The sequence below is a fragment of the Homalodisca vitripennis genome, chromosome 6 (genome assembly GCF_021130785.1).
Source record: "Homalodisca vitripennis isolate AUS2020 chromosome 6, UT_GWSS_2.1, whole genome shotgun sequence".
Taxonomy (NCBI): Eukaryota; Metazoa; Arthropoda; class Insecta; order Hemiptera; family Cicadellidae; genus Homalodisca; species Homalodisca vitripennis.
Genome location: NC_060212.1, coordinates 96,024,154 through 96,048,559, shown reverse-complemented (window position 1 = coordinate 96,048,559; position 24,406 = coordinate 96,024,154). Strand labels below are relative to the sequence as shown.

The following is a 24,406-nucleotide window of genomic DNA, read 5'->3' as shown; positions in this document are numbered from 1 at the left end:
GACAATCACAATACAGTAATTCACTAAACTTATTTGGTTTCTGTAAAAACTGGTCAGTTGTGTTCGATCTTTGAAAGAATCTGTGGTAAGTTTATGTGTAAGAGATGTTATTCAGATGTCAGAAAAATAAGATAATATATGTTTTGAATTTTGCTTACAATCCTTTTAAAGTTGCCACTAATTTATGTAAAATAAAATAATGTTAATATTTACAACAAAACTGTCAACTTTATTTGCAGTAATATCACACTAATAAAATAATATCTATAATAAAAAGATATAGTTTTAGCAGAGACATTATTGAAGAACATTACTTATCTTCTTGTATAGCACACATTTCAAAACATTTAAGACAAATTAAATAAATTTTAGATTAAACTTACTTATTGGATTTAGTATTCTTCATTAATTTAAAAAGTCAATCTGTCCAATAATTATATTTCATTTTGTGAGGCCTTTTGTGTTCATCTAAAACATCATCAGACCCTCATAACTGAATACAAAGTTAATAAAATATAATTAATTATATAAAATAAAACATAATTATTGCATGGTTTGATTTTTACATTAATGAAGAAGAAAATAAATGATATCATTATAATCTTTACTTTTCTGAGTTTAATGAAGTGTTTTATACACAATTTCAGCTCAGTTAATAGGAATAACAGACAAACATACATATCACCAGTGTTAATACAACAGTAATTGACAATAGATTTAATTAAAATTTACTATACAATTTATTTATAGTACTTAAATTATTATTACCAAATCTGGATGTTTTGTCTGTCATGGAATATAATTCACTTGGTCCAAACTCGATAACCTTCCTTGCCAAATATAAAATCCAACCTTCTCGTTTCTATCAAATGAATTTTTCAACTTGGACAAATAGTGTTGGGGCAGGGATATATAAATACACAAGATAACATATAAAACACACCAAGAACCACCAATCCAGTGGTGCATTACATTTTACTACGCTTTGCTGTCTATTTTCAGACTAATAAACACAGGCAGGCAGTAAAGTAAGCAGTATTCACTGCTGAGCACAAGAATTGCTTTGCTTGCGCCTCTCATGTTATTGTACTAGTACTAATCCACCATAATTGTTTGTGTCACAGTCTGAGTCGTCAATAACCAGTGGCCTCATGATACTGGGAAGACGACAATCAAAGGTAATAAATGATAATAAATTAATTTTTCTCATTATGAGTTTTTTACAACAATGAGTGCTGCTACATTTACATTTACAACTTTTAAATCAATACTCTTAGTTATTATAACTTTATTTTAATAACTTTTTAACACATAGAGTAAATACTAATTTTCCATTAACGCATTTCCAAATCTAGTAGAAATTTCTTTGTAAACAATTTGTTTAATATTGAATATATAAAAAAATAGATAAAGTTTATTCATGCCTGACATATTTTTTACATTACTGCCTATCTAGTTACTGTTTTCTTGGTGGAGAAGAATTATTTTAGATTCTTTCACATTACATAAAATCTCAAATGTGACTGATTTTTTATACTATCTATTGAGTATCTATTTAAAACCTAGCATTTAGTTTTAGGTAATATGTTCTGAAGCAAAGTAATTGAAATAACTTTTCTCCATCACAGGGAAAGTAAAATAAGAATACTCTTGTTTTTTACATTTTTAACTTGTTTGAATAGAAACTTCTTTAATTATATACTATTTAGTATACGTACAATTTTCTGTTACTAGTATAAAAGTAACAGAATAGTATACAACTTTTAAATAAAATGAGTCATAAAGTTACTTTAAAAAATGCATAACACTGTCTACTATCTGTCTATAATATTGTGAAACTCATAGGTAGAGCATGATAATGAATGTCCTAATAAAATAGACTAACGCTCTATTGATAGTATTATGATTCAAATTGTCCTAGTGGAAATAGTGGAATTGAAAGGTTTATTATACTATCCATACATTTGTTTTTAAATGACTTCCAAGTACCTAGGTTCATAAATCTGCTAAAGGTTGAACATTGCTAAATTTCTTTCTGTGGAATATCAGCAAATTTTACTTAGTCGAATAATACTAGACTTCTTCAGACTAATTCAAACTTTTTCAAGTTTTTGTTTGAACTCTGGGTTGACAGAACAAATTTTGCCATTAATAGTATAAACCAGACATTCTAGGTATCATTTGTAGGTGTGAGCAGAGATGTCGGATTTTAGCAGCACTTGAAAATGTTACATTTTATTTTACCTTTCACCTTTTTATTGCAATTTTCTGGGATTAGGTTTAATAATGGCTGCTATAGGGTGTGCCTATATGCCTCTTAACATCCCCTCTGTGAGTTTCACCATTCCTAGTTTGATACTTGACAAATTCCAAAGTTTATACAGTGATAAGTTACAATTCAAATCTACCATCAATATCAAAAATATTTGAAAAATAGCTTATAACAAGTGGTACAAATTCCTAGAAAAATACTAAATACTTGAACAAAATCAGCAAGGTTTCAGGAAAAAAATTAAAATAATACTAAATTTACAACAAAATGGATTAGTCAAACAATATTCTAAAGACTTAAATAGCTAAACAGCTTATTCTCTGTACATATATGATGTATAATACGTTAAAAAAATAATAGTGACTTGGAGGAAACGTGTTTTTACAATTATAACACTAGCTCAAGAAGTGAAATTAACCTTAAACATTGTGAATTAAAGCTCTATTAAAGAAAAACAATGTATCCAGCTAAAACCTTTTGAAAAATCTACCTAAAGTGGTGAAGAAAGTAATAAATAATTTAGGAAGAACTTAATGAATTTATCACTTTACACCTGGAAAATTATGAGGTGGCTCTGAAACAAACTTGAGAATTTTTATGATAAAACTAATTGACTAATTTCAATAAATCTAGGGTACAAAATTACTGTTCTGTGTATAAACGGAATTTGAATTTTTATGTGATAGGGATAGAAAATTCCTTTACGGTACTTTGCAACCCTAGAACTATCTAGTTACCGTCTTCTAAAATACTGCATAGTAGTTCCGGCAGTAACTCAACTGTCAGGAACAGTAGGCTAAGACTAAACCGAATGAAGACTATTTATTCCCAATCACTACTTAGTTAAAACACAGTTGTCGAGTTTGGTTTTATTATTGAATGCAATTTGCTCTGCTCTCGTCCAAATTCAGACTCTCCAGCAATTAGTAGAACTTATATGTCTAATTGTCTGTTATATATTTGCTAAAATAATCAATATAAAATGGACAAAAAATTGGTTTTAATAAGCATTGTTGTTTTATAAACGGTTATTAGGCCTACTTCTTTAAACATTTGGGTGTTTACTGTTATAGATTTATTAAAATAAATCACAATACAATCTTTTAAAAGCAAAAACATGTTCGTTTTTTATCTGGCTGTTGCCATTTGATAAAGGTTATGTAAGAACAATATAAATGAACATTTTATAGTACATGATTCTACTGAACTTATACTTGAAGTACCCTAATTATTGTGAAAAACATTGCCTGTGATATGATTAGTATTTTACATGTATTACACCAACATATCTATGCTACATCTTAGATTACCAGCAGGCAAGGCTTGTCAATCTTGGCTTATTTTATCTTATCTTGGCTATCTTCAAGGCTGGTAGCAGTGGCAATAGCTGGTAGGTTTTTATTTAGATGCTTGCAACTCTTTACATGTCTCAAAGAAATGTACTGTACATGAATTCAATTTCAATTTCTTTAGTCTCTCATATAATATGTATAGTTATAAAACAGATCTTAGTTCAAAAATACAAAGTTCTATGTAAAACAGAGTCAACTTAACTTATTTGTTTATAAAAGTTTTCTGTGGTTTTTTTTATTGATTACGAAAATTTATATTCTATAAACTATTTTACATCATTATATAACAAACTTCACTTTTTATAAACAAAAAATTGGTATAGTAAAAAATTGAGTTAAGTAGGATAGTTGTTGTACAATAGCTTTTATTCGAAATCCTTACAAATCTACAGAAAACATTCTGAAATCTTATGCAGTTATTTTAACAACAAATTTCTGTGGCATTCAAAGGATTGATTATTATAATGTTGGGTATATTATGGAGTTTGGTGTGTTGTAAAATCCTCTTATGTAGTTAACAAATAATGAATCCAGACCTAGTCAGGATCACTTATTATATCAAATTTGTTCTGGAATTAAACAAAATCTTTAAAACTAAAACCCAGAGTTACTCAAAATCTCCCAAAGCTGGAAATGAGATTTTTCCTCATCACAGAGTTGTAAATATTTACTGAAGACTACCTGAGGCATACTGATCTCCTCCTGTCACCCTATAATAGTTACTTACCACAATATGGGTTAAACATAAGTTAACGTAAAATGGAATAAACACAAAATGTAAAAAATCTTGCTTCAATGCAAGTTATTTACTGGAAAGTAAATAGTTAATCGGTTGGTTACTTTTTCACCTTTATATACCTAACTAAGTTGAGAAGTTATACTACCTTTTTTATGTATATAATTTATTATTATGTTTGGTTGCATGCATAGTGTAAAAATGTGACTGATTTTCTTGACTGATTGTATTGTTAAAAATAATTTTTACCTATTTCAGAAAGAATAAACAAAGAAGATATTTGTCAATCTCAACTCAAATTTATAACTAACAAGGTGCTGAAAGAAGAGGAAACTTGCAATGACAAGCGTTTTAATTGACAGCTTGGTCTAGGTCAACAGCCTTGACCCCAAAAAATCTGCAAATTTCATCACTGTTGAAGAAACGGCCGATTGGTTTACACTGTGAAGATACGTAAAAGTGTTAAAAATGTTGCATTCAGGGTTTGATAAAAAGTTATGGAATGTAATTTCACTGGGATTGTGTTTTATGATACTTTTTACAGCAGACTACACGGTCACTAATATGCAAGTAAGTTAGTTAGGTTAATTAAAGAAAAGAGAAATTAAATTAAAGGTTAACTTGAAAATTAGCATTTACTTGTAATTACTTACGAAAACATGACAAATAATATCTAACAGAATCTGAGCTCGTGATATTTACGATATTACTGATGATTACCGTACATATCTAAAATTACTACTAATCAATTATGATTCACTTCTACCAAGTGCTCGTATAGGTTATGTTTCGCGCTGTGAAAACTCAAACTGTCAACAAACAAAACAATCTAATAATGTATAAAGCCTTGAAAATCAGCTGTTTTGTTCTTCTTGGGGTGTGTCCTTTGAAAACTAAGTACCGTGTGTGTGTCTGTTGGCATCTCTATTTTTTTAATGGAATCGCGTATTATATAATAATTTGTTATGATATATCATCTTTCATGGTTTTTTTTTTTAATTATTGAATATTATATTCTACTGCAGATAAAACATTATTTATTACTGGCATTTAGGGACTTTAACAATGTCTTATCGCCTTTTAGTAACATAATATAATTGTTAGTCTTTAAAATAAGTTCTCAATCTTAGTTGAGATAAGGATTTGTTTTTATCATTAAACAGGTTAGGGGGAAAACAGAAAATCTTTTTTGTTGAAAATCATATGTAGTTTTAAGCGTGAAGCATACAGATTTAAAATTTCATTTAAGAATAAATCACAAAATTTCACAAATTACAGGCACTGTTATAACTTTACTAATGCAGAGAGTACATGACATGTCATTAGATCAGATGATAGCAAGGTTTTAATAATTTAGATTGTATAAGGTAATGAATTTTCTAACTTTGGCATCAGTATTAAAAAATATGTATATATAGAGCCCCTCTGAACATATAGATAACATTTTAAATACAAATAATTAAATGAAAAATGTATAAACTATAAATTGAGTTAGTCAAAGAAACATTGATACTTGATTAAACTCTTTCAGGCTTTAGAAGACAGTATTTTAAGTTGTGCCACACAAGGCACTTAAAATGAAGGAAAATATGTATTAGTACTAATTAAACTTTCATTTATCAAAGCGAAACCATGTAATAAATAATCATAATATGACCTCTACTTATAAAAAATTCTAAGACCCTACGCAAGACAATAAAACTAAATTGTACCACATTAAATATTAGATGTAGTATTTGTAACACAAAATGTTACTTTAATTAATCATGTAATAAAATAAAAACTAATTAAAAGACCTAAGGATCTGCATTAGACAAAAATGTTTGGTTTTTGGTTTGGTTTAAGATTTTTTTAATTTTATAGGCAGCACATTTTGACACTAAAGTTTTGTTTCAGTTGGCATTATACTGTAATAATCACAAAGTTATTTAAAAATGTTACAATGTCTTTGAACACACATGGAAAATGATTTGAAATGGTGGAACATTACATGTTTAAGTGAAAAAAGTAGTATATGTTTCCACATTACTACTATGTACTCTGCTGTTCTTAAGTGGGTACATGACTTGTGTCATAATTAAGGTGTTAAACAATGTTCATTAAGTGTTTGAGTGTGTGATCATTAATATGCATTTGAGGTTTTATGTATAATATACATAGTTTTTTGAAGGTTTTAACTTTTATTAAGTGTGAGAATTTGATAGATAATATCATGAAAACTAAAAAAGCTACATTACATATACTAGTTCTTCAATAGATTCAATAGATTCTGAATCTTATAAATGAGACATGTAGCAAAACTCTATAGACCAGTAGTAATAAGAGAGTAAAATAGTTTAAGGCTTAGAACTGTTCTTAAAGGAAAAAATGTCAAGATAGTTACATTACAGCTGGTTCTTTTATTATGAACGGAACTAGAGTTTTATTGTAATACAATATTTAATTTAGAGCTTTAAAAGATAATCAATTTTTTATTTTTATTGAAAGATATTTATTCATGAAACAATTTTAGTAACTTAAAGCAATTGAAATAATAATGGTACATCAGAAAAACAAGCTAAATTTATTTATCATTTAACTGATCAAATCTAACACTAATAAAATTAACAAACAACTTTTGTAAACTTAACACTAATATTAACTACAGAGAAATAAATTGGCTGAATTGATGTCTAATGTCTAAAATTATTTCTAAAAGGACTTTTAATAATATGAATCAGGTCTTGTACTAAATTCTGAATTTCCGGGTAAAGTTTTGATATATTCTTTACATACAATTCTATTAAGGCAAATATGGGAACAAGAAATTCCCCTAATTCAAATCACAACCATGTTTAAAAATTATTTTTGCTACATTTTGATCAGATTCGGATTCAGACCAAACTAATTTTTGTTAATTATTTGATCAGAATATAAAAAGGTTAATTACTTTGAATAGGTTGCCACAGGGATTACTCATGGGTCCAATTTTGTTTTATTCATTATAAATGCTAATGACTGGAATAGAGTGGACATGCTCATTAATTAGGTATTTAGTTTAGATTACCAGATGGCTTGGCAGAGTTTTAGCCCCTGACCATAGCTGTGAAGGTTAATTTCAATTTTTAAAGAATGAATAGCAATCAGTCAATGTGTTCCTCTCAATGTAAAAAATCGTTTTCAGAGTTAAAATGTTGTGTCATATTGATGTACACTAATTATAATAATTAGATATCATTCTTGAAGTCCAACAAAGGATTGCATTAAAGTGATATATGTAGTACTGTCAAATATATAACTAGTAATAATAAATAGACAAAAGTAAAAGAAATTTAATGAATGTGCGTGAACATTTGTTAACTTGCGCAGAAAACACTGATTAGCAGTATACACGAGGACAAGCCTGAGTTCACCGTGGATGGCTACACCAGTCTGGGGATCACATACTTGGTATTCGCCCTAAGCTTGTGGCTCGGGCCATCCATGGTCAGCCTCACCGGACCTCGCTACGGCATGGCCCTGGCTGCCGTTGGATACACGTCAGTCTTCTTATACTTTTTGTTCTGATTTTAGTTAAGAACATTTAATTTAAAGGGTCAGGTGCAGTGAGGGAAGTTGGTCCTGTAATATTTAATTTTGAAATTAAATAAAAACAGAGTTATGAATCCCATATATATATATATATATAAAAATGACAATAATATTATGTCATAATCAAAATTATGACAATAAAGACTACACCAAATTAATTACTAAGAAGATATGAACAAGCTAACATAATGGCTCTTCAATCAAAATCACCAGTTGGATTAAATTTGAGACACAGTTAATTTAAATTTAAATTTAAATTTATTATTCAAACATTTTATCTATCTCTGTGTTTAGGAAAGGTTACATGTTTAATTAATTTACTTGTTTTGATACCATATGTTTTTGTTGTTTGAAATGTTTTTATAACCTTAATTCTTTTGTTTGTTTATATTTTATTATATACATGCTTTTGATAATGTTACTGAAAAGTAACGAAATATTAAGCATTTCGATTTGAAGAAACGTGTTTTGTTTTCTTTTATACCTATGTATATATATATATATATATATATATATATATATATATATATACATTGAAGTTAATTTTATTACTTGTAAATTTGAATAAATTTACATCAGAATTACCCATATATATATATATATATATATATATATATATATATATATATATATTATATATATATATATATATATATATATATTTTTTTTTTTTTTTTTAGATATATTTTGTTTATGTGCATGTATTTTTACAAAAAGCATTTTCAATAATACATAAGTGCAATACCTTCACATTTGTATGCTTATATGAAGGTTTATTTAGGGCCCTATTAAATTATGTATTATGTAAAATTAAAAAATTTGAATAATTCCTTTTGGAAAAATTTGTCAGGTACAACATTTGTAAATTACAAAAGATGACACTTATTATTTTCTTGTGTCATAGTAACATTGATGTAAATAACTGGATTGTTTTAATAAAAATGTCTGTTGTTTTTACTGTACAGGCTCAGTGTGAAAGTACTGCGAAAAAATGAAAGTGCTTTACGTATTTGTGTTTACAAGCCTTAACTATAGACTTGAAAAGTATTTTTTTAACTAATATTTCATGATTTACAATTTTTATTGCCTATTTACTATTGCTGACCATACGGTACTATGTTTATTAGTGTTTTATATGGATCAGCATGAGTGTGTGAATGTCTTTAAGTCTGCTGGTTCTGTTGTAAAATATTGTTATGTGTAACAATACGTAGCCTAATTTGAGTGATACAATTATATGAACATAAAATTGATGTAGAACCGAAAATGAAACAAAGTTCTAGTTCAAATGTCTATTACTGTCCTCTAAGTGTAATTGCGTTACTGAATTCCTGCTATATTCTAGTGAACAATTAAATATTATAAACTGATAGTTAACAGCTTATCAGAACGATTTATTGTTGAGAGATGTTATTCTGAATGCAAATATCTAGTAGTGTAAAATATCCCTCATCCCCCATATATATGTTTATTTTTTGTACATTTTCATTCAATTTTATTGGCAGGTATTTCACTTGAACAATGTCAATAAAAGTAATGTCTACATTTTATCTTCTATGCCAACATTTCAACAGAAATAAAGTAATAAAAAGTTATCAACATCTAAATTCCTTTAAACCTGTCTAGAGTAGATAGTGCCATTTTATTGAGCTCTTTCATATCGTAGACTTTGAACTCAAGATGAAGAGAGGTTGGATTGCATTTCTGCCTTCGACCTGCATTTTTATCAGTAATAACCAGTTTTGCTTTTTAAAATCTCCTGCTCTTAAAAGTCTTAGTAATTTAATTTAAGGTTTTTGTTTTTATTTTGTGGTACACATATAATAAACATAATGTGAGAAATTAATTTTTTATGAATAATTTTACACAAATACACTTTTCAGGATATACATTTTGGCATTCAACTTAGAAGAGTCTTGGGCAATCTATGCAGTGACTGTGATTGGAGGAGTGGCGGGTGGACTATTATGGACTGCGGAGGGCAACTATCTCGTACTCAACTCTGACTCTACTAATATCTCTCGCAATGTTGGGATTTTCTGGGCTTTCCTTCAGTCATCGTGAGTTTCCTCCTTTGTCTTCAAAATAAATTTAAACTAAGATTAAAGGCGGATGCTCGAAACAAGTTTTTTCTTGAAATATTCAATCTTTTATTAAAGTTCATTAATGAGATACAGTTCCCTTAACACAATTGCCAATATTAATAATACAGCAATACAATAGTTCACAGGTACATAATACAATTTTTTTTAAGGATTAAATTGTGGTGAATTAGTTTGCAAATGTTGTGTTCATCACTAACAAATGTAAATGTGTATGATTTAGATTGAAAATCTTATTGGATTTAATGACTTTAATTTCAGAAATTTTCATGTCTTATGGAATATTCAAATGTTGAGTTTATGGGCATTATCATGACATTGTGATGGCCTGAGCAGTTTTATATTGAGTTTATGGGTCTTATCATGAAATTGTGTCTGTTTCAGTAGTTTCATATAGAGTTTGAGTTCATATTGAGTTGTGCTTTCAATAGTGTTTGTCATGGAAGACTTCTGCAGACTATAAATAACCTTTGTATTAGAGGTAAAGAGTATGACTGATTTAATTCGTACTTATCTGATAGATTTCAGTCCATACAAGTACTAAGTAAAAATGGAAAAGGACATATAGAAGAAAATAGTCAACTCTACAGAAGATATAGAATGGTGTGCCACATGGATCTATCCTGGGACCCCTGCTATTTGTCTGTTACATCAGAGGCTTCCCCAGAGTGGTTGATGGGTGATATATCTATCTGTATGCAGATGACTCAAATTACTTGGTACCTGGACAAAATATAAATAACATTTAAGCTATTAATAGCAATAATTTATTTAAGGTAAATCAATTTTTGAGTGAAAGTGTCTTCTACTCAATGTCAATAGAACAACCACTATTGCTTTTTGTACCAAACAACAAAAACTAAAAGAAGAACCTGAAATCTTAATATAATCAGGAAATTCAACAGGAACAAAGCACAACATTTCTTGCTTTAGTAATAGATAAAAAGCTCATTTGGGACCTGTATATAGAAAAAATACTAAATAAATTCTCTTCTGGAATTTTTACTTTAGAAAAAATGTAATTTTTTGCAATATTAAGGCAATGAAAACAATATACTGACGTAGGTACGTTATTATTAAAATAACATTTTTAAACTTAGTGTTTTAATGTGTAATAGTAACCCCTGTTCTAGAACAAATCGAGATAGATGCATAAACAGCTGAGCATTATTGGTCAGCTGAGCGTATGTTGGTAGAATTGAGATAGATATATAAACAGCTGATCATTGTTGGACAACTGAGTATATGTTGGCAGATAATCTCGATATTTATCAAAAGTTCTTTTGTAATGTTAAGTTGTGTTTCGAGGTTGTATTGAATAGATGTTGTTACCAATTGATATTCTTGTTTATTGAACTCTTTGGTTTATTGAAGTCTAATACTAAAACAAACCTAGACAAAGTTTTAAAAGCAAAAAAAATTCGTATTATGCTCAATCTTAAGTGGGATGATTCTATGAGGGATGCTTTTGTTGACCTTGGCATCATGACCGTTTATGGTTTGTATATTTATCAACCTATATTAAATTTCAGGGCAACCCAAGGACCAACTATAGAAGTCAAAATAATCATGATCATTACAGCACTCGAAATCGTTGCCTGGTTATAACAAACGAACAAATTTGGAATTTTATTTGAAAAAACCAACCGATATTGTACAATATTTTGTATTAAAATTACCAAACATTATCAAAAAATTATGGTTGCCTGTAAAGTCGGTTTTACGGGCGAAGATTTTACGTGACAACGTCTTTTTCTCGGTAGAATATTTATTGATATGAATATTATTAAATTGCACAATAGGAACAAGGAATTGAATGAAAATAAGAATTGCACAAATTTTAACTATAGAAATATATTTTTGTTTAATAAAACATTGTACATAATTTGAAATTAATTAAAATTTGTTATTGTAAATGGTAAAGTTGAATAAAACATTTACTAAAATTGGAATTTGAAATTCTTGCTAAACACAGTTAAATTCTAACTCCGCGCGTGGTGTTTGGTCGGTTTAGTTCGTTTGTTTGGTCGCACTGTTATGAAAGGTTAGAGGTTATAATTTGTTATTTTAAATGTTTGACTAGCAATACGCGCTGTTTCTTCTCAATCGACTGAATTACGATTGATTGCAGAGTGATTTAAACTAATAATTTACTTAACACTATCAACATTTGTCAATAGTATGACATAACCTATAAACTCAGTTTCTCAACTTTTGTGTCAATCTAACAATTAATCAATCAATCATACAGTAGTTTACGATAATGAAATATCAGTGTACAATTATTTACCTTTATTGTTGTAGTTGTTGTAAATGACGAATCTAAGCACTCCACATTTTCACGAATAAACATAGTTATCTGCTTTATCCCGTGCGGCGGACCCACAGTTATCTGCTTTATCCCGTGCGGATCCCGTGCGGCGGACCCACTGGACGGGCATCGTAACGTTACCGGGCGTTACACTTTTTCATGAGTGACTCCGAGCCGCAACCTAATTTAAGACGTTGTCACGTCAAAAAGGAAATAATGTAAATTTTTTTTAATACACTAAAAAAAATCTTACTAGTCACCCTTTTTATAGCAATGGTGAATTTTTATGAGCACAGAAAAATTAAGATGTTTAAGTTATGCTTAATCCTGTTTTAATGCCTTGTCTAGCAGAAAAAATAGTAATATCTAATTATGTAATTGGCACTATTCGTATAAAAATATATAAAAAATTGAAATAAAGATATTTTGAATTGAATTAAATTGGCTTATGAGCATTATCGGATATTGTGATGGCTTTAATAGTTTTATATTGAGTTTATGGTTATTATCATGATACTGTGTTGGTACCCGTATTTTTATACTGATTGTTTTTCCAGATCACTGTTTGGCAACATCTTTACATTTTTCAAATTTGAGGGAAAGAGAAGAATAGATGCCGATACAAGACATCAAGTAATCTGGGTTCTTGGTGGCGTAGCAGCTGTATCAGTGTTTGCATTTTTATTCTTGCGTGAGTCTAAAAAACCCAAAGATGAATTGGATGAAGCCCGAGGGCCTCTGGTTGAACTGAAGAAAACTTGGATGGTTTTTATCACAAAAGAAATTATAATACTAAACATAACATTTTGCTTTACTGGTAAGTTCATTTTAAAATACAGTATAAACTGTAACTATTAGGTTGCTTGACATAACATGCACACATCAGTACCTTATATGCTCAGTTTTTAGGTTATGTACAAAATGGGCAGACTTAAGAGATGGTTGTAGTAAAATGACTGATTTTATCCCCATAAAAATAATGCTAAACCTCATGCAGTCGCAGTTTTATGCCCTAATTTATTTATTATTGTGTCATTATGGGAGATATCTCATTTTACAGATGTAAGTAATACAAATCTACATGATTTTTAGTTTTTTGTAAAGTAGTTTTTTTTACTTTTTGAATAACAATGAAGTGCAACATAGTTTGAGATTTTTTTCTGAAAAAACACATACAAAATATATTGAACAAAATAAATAGCAATTGGATCCTAGACGTATCCCATGATTCTACAACTAAAAATAAGGGTGTAAAATTGCTCTTAAGGGGGAAAACTCAAGGTCATTTTGAAAACTCAAGGTTATTTTACTACAGGCTGGCTTTTAAAAGGTATCAACAATTTATAAAATTCTAACTTTACACAATTGATGATATAGTTACATGTTGAAGTGTTTTTGCATTAAGTTTACTTTTGTTTGTGTGTTATGTAATGTACAGTAATTATTTAATAAATATTCTTATTACAGATAAATATAAATAAAGTTATGTTAATAATTTTAAAATGCATAAAATGCATAACAAATTATTTATTGATTACAAATTAACAGATTGTATTATATACACTGGTACCTGTAGAACACATAGTAGTAAATTAACTGCTTCTGCTCTCAGCCCATGATGTGGTATGAGCACTTTCATCTCTTATCAGATCAGCTATCACCTGATAGTTGTTTTTGTCTCCCTGTGTTTGTATGGTTAAATATCAACAAATTACTAGACTTGATGTTAGTGATTATGCAAATTTGTGTTAATTAATTCAAACGTAACCTTTACAGTTCTAGCTACATTAGCAGAAACATGAACCAGGGATGATTGTTGTTTTATTTTGAATAGTTTAGAGAATATTTGTAGTAATATTGCACCAAAATCAAACTACTCAACTCATATCTGTAGCACCCAAATAAAACAATTCTTCTACACTCCATACAAGTAAATTAAGTTGCATAAATTCTTGTCCATCACTCTATTTCTGGAATACTAATTCAATAAAGGGTAATTTTCCTAATTAGATTTGTTTAATAGCTTTTTATAATGTGATAGACAAAAGTTAGGTATATATCCTATTTTTGTAGAAAAATAGTTGTTTAAGATTAGCTTGTAGATGATCTAAAACCAGAAAGATAAATCTTTGTCTGTTTGGGTTTAATGATGACGTATGATGATAATTCTGAGCTTTGTTTTAACGGAAGCTTCCTTTTAATTGAAGCTTCACTTTGTAACACAAAACTGTTACAGTAGAAATGTCAGGATGAAGGAAGCTGCTGGACTTCATGTTTAGTTAAGCACTATATCGTTGCTGTGAGTTTATTATAAAGTTGCCAGTTTCTTAGATGTTGACAAATTGCAGTTGGTAAATTATGGAAAATTTGATAGCAGAACTGTGTTGCTTTCTTCTGCCAATATTATCTGAATAAACATTCTGGATATGAGTTTGAAACATAATTTAAAACTAATTAAAACAGGTGTAACATCACAAGTTATATTAAAATTTATTTTGTTTACCTCTACATGCAAATCATATAAATAAACATAGTTATCTGCTTTATCCCGTGCGGTGGACCCACAGTTATCTGCTTTATCCCGTGCGGATCCCGTGCGGCGGACCCACTGGACGGGCATCGTAACGTTACCGGGCGTTACACTTTTTCATGAGTGACTCCGAGCCGCAACCTAATTTAAGACGTTGTCACGTCAAAAGTATCAAAAGTACCACATAAGTACATAAGTTTTGTTGTGATTGAAAGTAAAAGAAACACTAGATCAGGCTGATTATAAAAACTAAAGTAAATCACTTCAACATATCCTTTATGTAAATCACAACAGGTTGTTTACTTTATGAGTTAATTGAACAAATTTTAAATTTTTACTGGATTTTGAATGTACAAATCATATTTATTTAGTGTTGTCACAAACATACAGATTTTGTGAGTTCAACATTGTATTTTTCATAGACCTCATCATATAGCTTCAAAGTATTCTAAAATATCTGGATTACAACTAGAATTATTCATAATATGATTTTAATAATTTGTATAGAATAGTGAAATAAAATAATCTCGTACTTGAATTGAAATGAATTTCCTAAAACTGTTATTGTATGCAGGTATGCAGCATGCTTTTACGTACGGAGTGTACAGTCCAAGTGTTGGCTTCACAACAGCCTTCGGGAACCAAGCCAAGCAGTTGGTAGCATTGTCCGGCATCTGTATTGCTGTTGGAGAAGTTTTCGGTGGGTAATATGTCAGAATTTGTTCCATGCCAACAGCATTTTTTTGTGGAGTGCAAATTGGCATCCAAGTGCAATTTGGAAATTAACAAACTATTAAAAAGTAAAATTTTACCAAACTCTGGTATGTCTATGATATAACAACATAAATTGTATTCATAAATTTGTATTAACACTTTCTTGTTTAAAAATTAAAAAAAATCCAAATCACTTTAACACTAATCCTTACATTTTATAGTAAGGTACCACACCGTACATGAACCATCATCAAACTCAATGTTGCGTATATAGAAATGAAGCTTCTTGCAAAATTTCAGGTCATTACATCAATTACTATTTGAGATATCATGTGGAGACAGAAGTGAAATTTTTGTAGCACCCTTAGTGATAGGCTTCGCTAATGCTCAGCCAATAACTCTACGTTAATTCTCCCGAAAACAAATTTCAAACTGTATATTTAAAACAACTTATTTGTCTAATATAACAGTCATGATGGCGTAGGATGATAATTCTAATATTGTATGTATCAGGTGGTATGTGCCAAGTATTCCTGAACAGGATATTCACAAGGTGTAAACTCGGCCGCAGTGCAGTCATTATATTCGGATTCACGTTACAGTTACTGGCCTTCATTCTTATCTTCCTGAACCTCCCTGACAGTGCGAGCTACGGAGAGAGTTATGAGAAATCCATTATACAGCCCAGGTATGTTCAATCCTATCCATCTCGTCTACAGATCTGATCAATATACTTAGTGTTTCAAAATTGGTATTAGGTTTAAGACTTTGTGAAATTTACACAGTTTGACTTAAAATGTTACATCAGTGGGTATTTTCTGGCAAAAATCTGGAGACAGAGATGATTTGTAGATCTTTGCTTAGTGACTTTTAGACGATTTGTCACGGAATGTGACACACTAAACTACTGTGACAAAGGAACACAGGAACACAGTATATACAATGAATGGTGATTGTCAGCGATGCGTTTGCTGTTCACCAGAAACACTCATTGTCGCCAACCAGATAACTTTTGCACCAGAGCTGTGCAAATGTGACAGTCAAAACAAATAGATTTGTACATGAACAATAATTATAGCATTTTGACATTACACAACAATTCTGAACTTCACCTTAATCAAATATTTTTCAATTCATAGTTAAAAAAATTCATTCAAAGGAAAGATGAGTAAAACAAAATTATATATGAATTAAAGGAATGTTTTTCAAGGAGTGGCTGATCCCTTTTTAAGCCTTATTCTGCTCGTCCTCATGGGCCACTGGTTGGTGCTACTGATAAAAAGTGCAACGGTCACAGACAGGATTTGAGCCTGTGCTATTTCTAACTCAAACCCAAAGTCCGTCTTAAACCGCTTGGCCATCGGCACTCCTAATATATATATATATATATATATATATATATATGTATATATTTTACAAATACATAAAAATTTAAGAACAATAACTGTGCAACTATCTTAAATCTAAATAAATAAAACTTTTCTTTTTCAATGTATACTCAATGAAAAAGGAACAATGTAATAAACATAAAATAAAAATATTAAAACACATAAAAGGGATATTGTTGTAAAGAAATAAACACAGTTTTCTTATACATAAGGGTTTTTTATTTATAATATGAAGAACAGTACAATGAAGCATGGTTTATTTTATTACTAAAAATTATAGATGCCTGGATCTGATATTGCTGCAGTAACATGTGCAATCATATTCTGTGTTTATGTACTGTTTTGCTACATTTTTCGATATTTCACAATTTTAATTTATCAATAAAGCTATTTCATTGACACAGCAGTACAAGTTTGATAATGAAAGAATAGTATACAACATTTTGAAAATGGATGTACCCAAAGACTCACCACTGGAGTGTTAAACAAAAACAAGTACTATAAATACATTTCTGTTCTACATACCCTTATCTTAGTGGTACAGTCACCAGCATCAACTTCTATCTTACTTATACAAAGGGCAACATTTGTGCTAAAAACAAAAATTATAATTCAATCTGTTTGGATGTTGTCATGTGGACACTGTCAAACAAAAATTGAATTTTTTTATGAACCTCAGGTTTATCAGATGGATTTACTAACATTCAGCAATTAAAAAGTATCTTACTATTTATTTTAATTCTTACATTACAGCCCGTAAGTATCTAAAGATTATGAGGTACGAGGATCTGATTCCACATTTACATAAAATTAATTTATAAATATGTACTGCATAAATAATTGTATGCTTTCTTTCATTTAAAACTATACAGGGTGCATTATAAAAGTAAACAAAACATCTTCTAAAAAATAGATTTATTTATCCGATTGATACAAATGGTTAAAATTCTTCCAAATAGTCTTCACCAGCTGAGACAATTCTGCCACACCTGGAAAGCGCCCTGGAACTCTTCGACTGGAGTGTCTCTCAGGAACCTTGTAACGTGAGCTTGGATGTCCTCCACCAACACCCAGTGCTTTTCCTTCAGCTCTCTTCATTTGGGAGAACAAAAAAGTCACACAGAGCCAAGTCAGGGCTGTAAGGAAGCTGGGGCACCATTGAGGTCTGGGTTAGGTAGTTGGTAGTGACGAAGGCCGTGTGGCTTGGAACATTTTTGTGATGGAACTTGAAGACTTCTTTAATTTCAGGCCTGGCATGCACTACCCAGCGTTTTGGTCTCTTGAGTACTTCTCTATGTAAAAGGCTGCCGTGATAATGTGCCCTTATGGTAGAAACTCAAAATGGACGATTCCTCGGACGTCAAAGAAGACAATCAGCATTGTTTTGCTGCAAGATTTGCTGATACCCGCTTTTTTGGGTTTGGAAGAAAATTGTGTGTGCCACTTCTGCATTGAGATCTCAAAATTTATTCCTTCACAAAAGCTTCTTGAAGCACTTGATAAGTTTCCATTGCATTCTTCCCAAACCACACACAAAACTTGAGCACACACTGTTGGTCTAGTGAGCACTCCATCACGTAACACAATTAAAAAATAGACTGTGCAAAGACACGTCCTACCACTCGTACTGCTTGGAGTGAACAGAGACTTGACAAGTTTGTAAGGGCAGAACCCCCACTAGAGTACACTGCAGTAAATAGTTGCGTCATAATAAAATCATGTGCATTACTTTCATAATGCACCCTCTGTTTATTAGTATCAGTAAAAATATTACAAACACTATTCATTGAAATATTCATCTCGTATATATTCTACTCTATTCTGTAAATAGTATTTAAGACAATAAAAGGCAGAAACAAATGTACATTTAACTTATCCATTCTGGTAAAGCACACTGTAGTATAAAAGAAATGTAAGTAGGAATAAAGTATACGAAAACAGTATACTTTATTATCAGTTTCTATACATTAATACATTAATTCTAATGTATTATGTTCGTAGTTCTGTAGTAGCGATGAGCTGTAGTTTTCTGCTGGGATTTGGTGACAGTTGTCTGAACACACAGAACTTCTCCATCATTGCGGTGTTGTTCCCACTCAATAGCACTCAGTCATGTGCTCTCTACAAGTTCATTAAGGTAATATACAGTAGTTGACATTTATCATTATTTACCTTTAATATATGTATATATATATATATATATATATATATATATAAAATGTCCGCTCTGGTGTTAACATTGAAATTTTGAATTTTAAAAGTGGAAAATAGTAACTTGAATAAATAAGCATTATTTGTAACTTAGGTTACATGGAATGCAAAATGTAAACAGATCAGATTTTTTAGATAAAGTCTTGATCTGCCTGATAGCTAGTAAGTAAGCATTTTATCCTTAGTACGTTGAATTACTATTGAAGGATGACTAGAAAGGTACAGTATGCTCCTGATGGTCTGCTTTTTTTACCGAGCATTAACTGAAATTATTTGGAGACTCAATACAATTTTTTTAATATCTTTATCTACCTCTGAAACACATATAATCAAAAAGAAAATGAATGAAACTAATTTTAAAGTAATTTTCAACCATAAATCATGCCATACCTGTTCCATTGAATCCTTTAAGCTGGTCTAAAACTCAATCAGTACTTTTTGATTCTTCATCTTTTGTTGATAAAGTACATTTCAAAATTTATATTTTAGATTAATTTTCATTAAAAGAACTATTAACCAAGTTTCATTATATTTTCATTATATGTATAGTAACACATTTGCATTGAAGTTACTAATCTGAACTTTAACTTGTTGTCTCAGACATTTATGGTATTTAACCCTTCCCACATCGTAGATGGATATATTTCTAATGATATATTCTTTGACCAAAACACTAATCACGGTGAATTTTTGAAACTCATCTTTTTTGTAACCAAGCTTTTTCAGCAGAAATTCATGCACTGAAGTCTGCGAAATTAGGGTAAATGTTCTGAAAGTACGGTGATCATGGAATGATTTACTCAAATTTTGTAGTCAACACTTTCACCAGTTTATCAGTCACAAGACTAGGCCTACCACTGGTCCTCATCGAGTACATTGGTTTGATCGTTTAGTCTCTGCTTTACTTGGCTTTCACTCATTATTCTTATTCTGTATATATTAAAAAGTTGGTGATAAATTTAAATTGGTTGTGTGGACATTGATTTTCTTGTTAGTGTTCCACTTTTGCTTGTGTGTGTGTGTGTGTGTGTGTGTGTGTGTGTGTGTGTGTGTGTGTGTGTGTGTGTGTGTGTGTGTGTGTGTGTGTGTGTGTGTGTGTGTGTGTGTGTGTAACGTGTTTGTGTTCTTGGCACACTTTTTAGGTATTACGTGCTTGTCGGTATTAAGTTATTTTACACCTGAGCAAAGGGGTAGAATTCAATCCTCAAAACATATAGTGTAATACATTTTGTGACTTATAATGACAGCAAATTACCTTTTCAACCCATCTATGACCAATAACAAATTTAAAGAAAGAAAAGTACTTAATCATAGAACACCAGAGTTAAAGGCATTTTGAAATAAAAATGGGACTCAAAAGGGATATGTCAAAACTTAAATTTCTGTATTGAAAGCACTTATATTGAATCTAGTGGATTATAGAGATTTCTCATATAGCACTATTTCATTTTAAGTTTTACGCAGTACAGATCTGTTGACTTGTTCTTTCTTGTAAACATATGAAGCTTATTATTTTTCAGAGTTTCTTTGTTGGTCTTGGCTTCTTTGTGTCGAGCCACATCGGTCTCCACACACAGCTGATGGTGTTGGCACCAGCAGGAGCTATCAGTGCTCTGGCGTTCATGTACGTCGACAAAAACGTCACCAAGGCCAAGTGGACAAACGAGGACTGGGATTCTGCAGAAGAAGAAACTGTAGGGACAATCCGTTCAAAGTAAACTTAGTACTACTCTCAGTATAAGGAAACCCAAGTATTTGTTAGCCAATCAGTCTCATAAGTACTTAACAGTATTAAAGTTTTAATACAAGTTTTTAAAGTTACACAGTCAGTAGTTTTAAGTTGTTACTTAGTTCTTCTGTATGCCATAAAGCTTGTTCATTTGAAAAGTTTAAGTAGTGACTAATTAAGTTTTTAGAGTAATTAAGTATTGGTTTCAATTTGAGTGTACTGTTTGTGATAAAAAAACACAATTTTTTTCGCTTTGGGATTGATTTACTCTGTTTTGGCTTTTAGGAGAAATTGTGGTGAAGAGTTAGGCTTGGAGTTCCATTTATAGGTAAAAGTGGTTTCAACCCTGCCTTGATTTTAAAAATATTTTCTTTAGTATCTGTTATACTGTACGTAATATCTCGCACTTGTACTTATAAAATAGATCCAGGGGTGTATCCAGAGGGTCAATTCCCCCACCCACTGAAATTTTATTTTACCTTATTAGTATTTTTAGACATATATGACTAATACAATTCTAAATTCTAACAATATATCATTACACACATTTATAATGTCTTTTAATTTTCTTTAATTCTTAATAGTACTAAAACCCTCTTAGACACTATAATTATCCCCAATCTCTGAAATAAATATAAGGGTACTTCCCTGCATAGATCCTTGGGGACACCTGAATAGGCTAAATAGTCTGTCAATATCAAAAACAATTAGTGACTTGTGTAGACTTGTGTAAAAAACAGTATAGGGTAATTACAGTAAAACATGTCATATGTGGCCTAATGTGCCAACAGGATAGGCTGGATGTAGAACTGTAAAAAATGTAAACTAATAATGCAAATTCACAACAATTTGCAGTTTGCTTTTTGAAACCACTATGTAAATATCAAAAAGTTCAGCGAGAAACTTTATTTTGTTTGAAAGTGTAAAACTCAACTAATGCACTGATATTTATAACTTTTGTGGTTATGTATTAACCCTTCAACGCGTTATTTTTTTTTCATGGTCATACCCCCTCCTGCGTTGATTTTTCTGGTGGTTTTTTAGAGATTTTGTGTTTTATAAATAATATAAGCAAATTACCCAAGTTTATAATTATATTTTGTTGTTAGTGTTTAGAATTAGCCAAATTAAACAAAATTAACCTACTTTAGGTTAGTTTATTAACTTTACAATGATTCAAAAACCAGGTAAGCCTAGGCCTACATTTAGGTATGCATCACCTCCTCCTCTTTCAACAACATTGAACTCATTTTGTACTACAATGTTTTCACCTAGCCTATTTTCAATATCATCATCACTATTTTGTCCTAAGTCTAATACTTCAAACTCAGCTTGAGCAAAGTCATTGTCATATCCATCGTCGAAATCTTCATCTGATTCAAGGTTCAAAAGTCTGTCAATTTTACTGTCTCTTTCCACTAGGTGTCCTTCAAGATTACTCATTTTCGATTGATTTTAAAATATTTTACAAAACCGATAACAGTTTTAAAATAAATTCCCTAAAATATGCAAAAATATTTCCCTAAAAGCTAGCTAACCTACAAAACATTCCCGACTCATGTTTGTAAAACACAACAAATTGTTCCTGTCAAAACGGGATTTCCTTCTTCAAAACCATATAGTTAGCTTGTAAAACTAATACTAAGCATAACTAATAATAATAACTAAACAAAGGAACATAAAACACACAAAAATATGTCAGTAGAACATAACCATCACACTAACAATGACTGTAAACAACAACAAACGTAAGCCGACAAACGATCGGGGTGCACGGCAATGACGTCGTCTTGAATGCAGCTGATTTCTCAGATATTTTTTCTAAAGATCGATTTTTCGAGATATCGACTCAATTAATCGAAAGTTTGAATCTTCTACTTTCGATTGGTATACATTTTTCATTGAAAACATTCGATAGTTGTCTGTTACAGCTACAAAAATAACCGACTACTCCATGACGTACTCAGTACGGCAAAACGCGATCTCAAGTGAAAGTGTCATGACGTACCTAGTACGGCAAAACGCGTTGAAGGGTTAAACATAATTGTATTGAAGAGGGTATGAATATAAATTGTTTTAGAAAAGCTAAACATTTAGTAATTTAAATTCAGGTGTTAACAAACTGAAAAAAGTTTAAAGTACCTCACCACTACCACTTGTCCCGATGCACATTTGAAAGCCAACACAATAGCACTGGTATCACGTTCTTGTTGTAAAGTTTGTTATTGACAATTGATTTAATTTCTGACATTTGCCTTAAAAAATACAACACAACATGAAACATTTTATATTGATGGTAAATATCTCGTGTACTACTGAGATTGCAGCTTCACCAAGGTCATCGTTCCTAAAATTAGCTTGGGGGAGATTTTCATAACAGAAAATAAAGCCCCATCGCTTTTTGGCCCCCACCCCATTGGCTGACGTGTGGGAGAAAGTGATAAGCTTACCGTGTGGTAATTCTTGCTTAAAAAATTTACAGTTATAAAATATTTTATCATTTGCCACCAGGCTGGATATCAGAGTAGCCAGATATCACAGGGCTGGATATTACAGGTTTTACTGTAATTTGATAAGCATTGCTCATTCTTTTCTAAACACCTTCACTGTTGTTCTATACTGGGTGAAGATGACTATTACCTTATAAGACAGCAAGTGCGCTAGGGCATCTACTGCAGTGAATGTGTTAAATACTTTTTTACATTTTCAGATGTTAAAACTATGCATAAACACTTTGTGCCTTAAAATAGTATTATTTGTTTTAGTTATTTCAGTTATTTATTTTTTATGGAACTATTGAAATTCAAACATTTATTTTAGAATCATCCGTTGTATATTTGAATTTCAAGTTTATACTGTATCGCTAACTTTAACAGGGCTATGTAATAACCTCCTATGTAATGAAAGATTACAACCAAAGACAAATATCTCACCGAGTTCGACAACTAGGACTGGCAATCAAACCTCGCTAGTGCTACTCTAGGTCCAGACAATAGTAATATTAGGACTTACCATCTGATAGCCATGTATAAATACAATGTGTTGGAAATTTCAATTAAAACTTAGTAATTTTATAAATAAAATTTTGTTGTTCAGTATTAAGTTCTTACGTTTACAAAAATATATAAATATAAAAGCATATAATTTTTACAGAATATACTATTTAATTTACTAATAATTTTTTTGTTTTTCTCTACTACTTAAAATTAACACTTACCGAGAGCAAAGTATTCATTCGTTCAGTAAAATTTACAGTTTTGTCTTTTTATTTGTTCACTTTCAAAGCCTAAAAACATTTTAAATTGTGTTAGAATATATTTAGAATGAAGTGGTACTTAAGTCCTTTTCATGATATCAAGATATCAGTTTCGATTCTATTTCTTTAGAAATAAATTAACCAAATCGTATACAAAGAAGTACAAATCGTTATAAGAATACTACAAATATTTTACGTGATTTTTCATTGTATTTAGATCTCTACGAATATTTTT

The 24,406-nt window shown here is 30.4% G+C and overlaps 2 protein-coding genes and 1 long non-coding RNA gene across 7 annotated transcripts in view; 1 reads left to right on the top strand and 2 right to left on the bottom strand.

Moving 5' to 3' along the window:
• Positions 1-14,053, bottom strand: part of LOC124364577 (NAD-dependent protein deacylase sirtuin-5, mitochondrial-like) — a 27,864-nt gene extending 13,811 nt beyond the window's left edge. Inside the window, exon 1 of one of the 4 annotated variants that reach the window (XM_046820137.1) lies at positions 13,914-14,053. In XM_046820137.1, the coding sequence (XP_046676093.1) occupies positions 13,914-13,982 (69 nt within the window). In that variant the 5' untranslated portion in view covers positions 13,983-14,053. Of the gene's footprint in view, positions 1-768; positions 912-4,609; positions 4,750-5,013; positions 5,188-13,913 lie in introns of those variants that run through there. The other 3 variants (XM_046820138.1, XM_046820140.1, XM_046820139.1) reach the window with 3 other exon arrangements.
• LOC124364576 (UNC93-like protein MFSD11) lies at positions 4,791-21,466 on the top strand. Of its 2 annotated transcripts, none has more exons than XM_046820135.1 (8): positions 4,791-4,930; positions 7,709-7,878; positions 9,814-9,990; positions 12,901-13,160; positions 15,448-15,573; positions 16,101-16,275; positions 18,977-19,112; positions 20,707-21,466. In XM_046820135.1, the coding sequence occupies exons 1-8, from the start codon at positions 4,829-4,831 to the stop codon at positions 20,902-20,904; spliced, it is 1,344 nt and encodes a 447-aa protein (XP_046676091.1). In that variant the 5' UTR covers positions 4,791-4,828; the 3' UTR covers positions 20,905-21,466. The 2 variants fall into 2 exon arrangements, with proteins under 2 accessions (XP_046676091.1, XP_046676092.1); XM_046820136.1 differs by having other exon boundaries at positions 4,792-4,934.
• LOC124364578 lies at positions 20,550-24,406 on the bottom strand. The gene is made up of 2 exons (XR_006922636.1): positions 22,956-24,406; positions 20,550-21,891 (listed from the first exon to the last, which is right to left on the bottom strand). It is a non-coding gene; the product is annotated as an uncharacterized LOC124364578 (long non-coding RNA).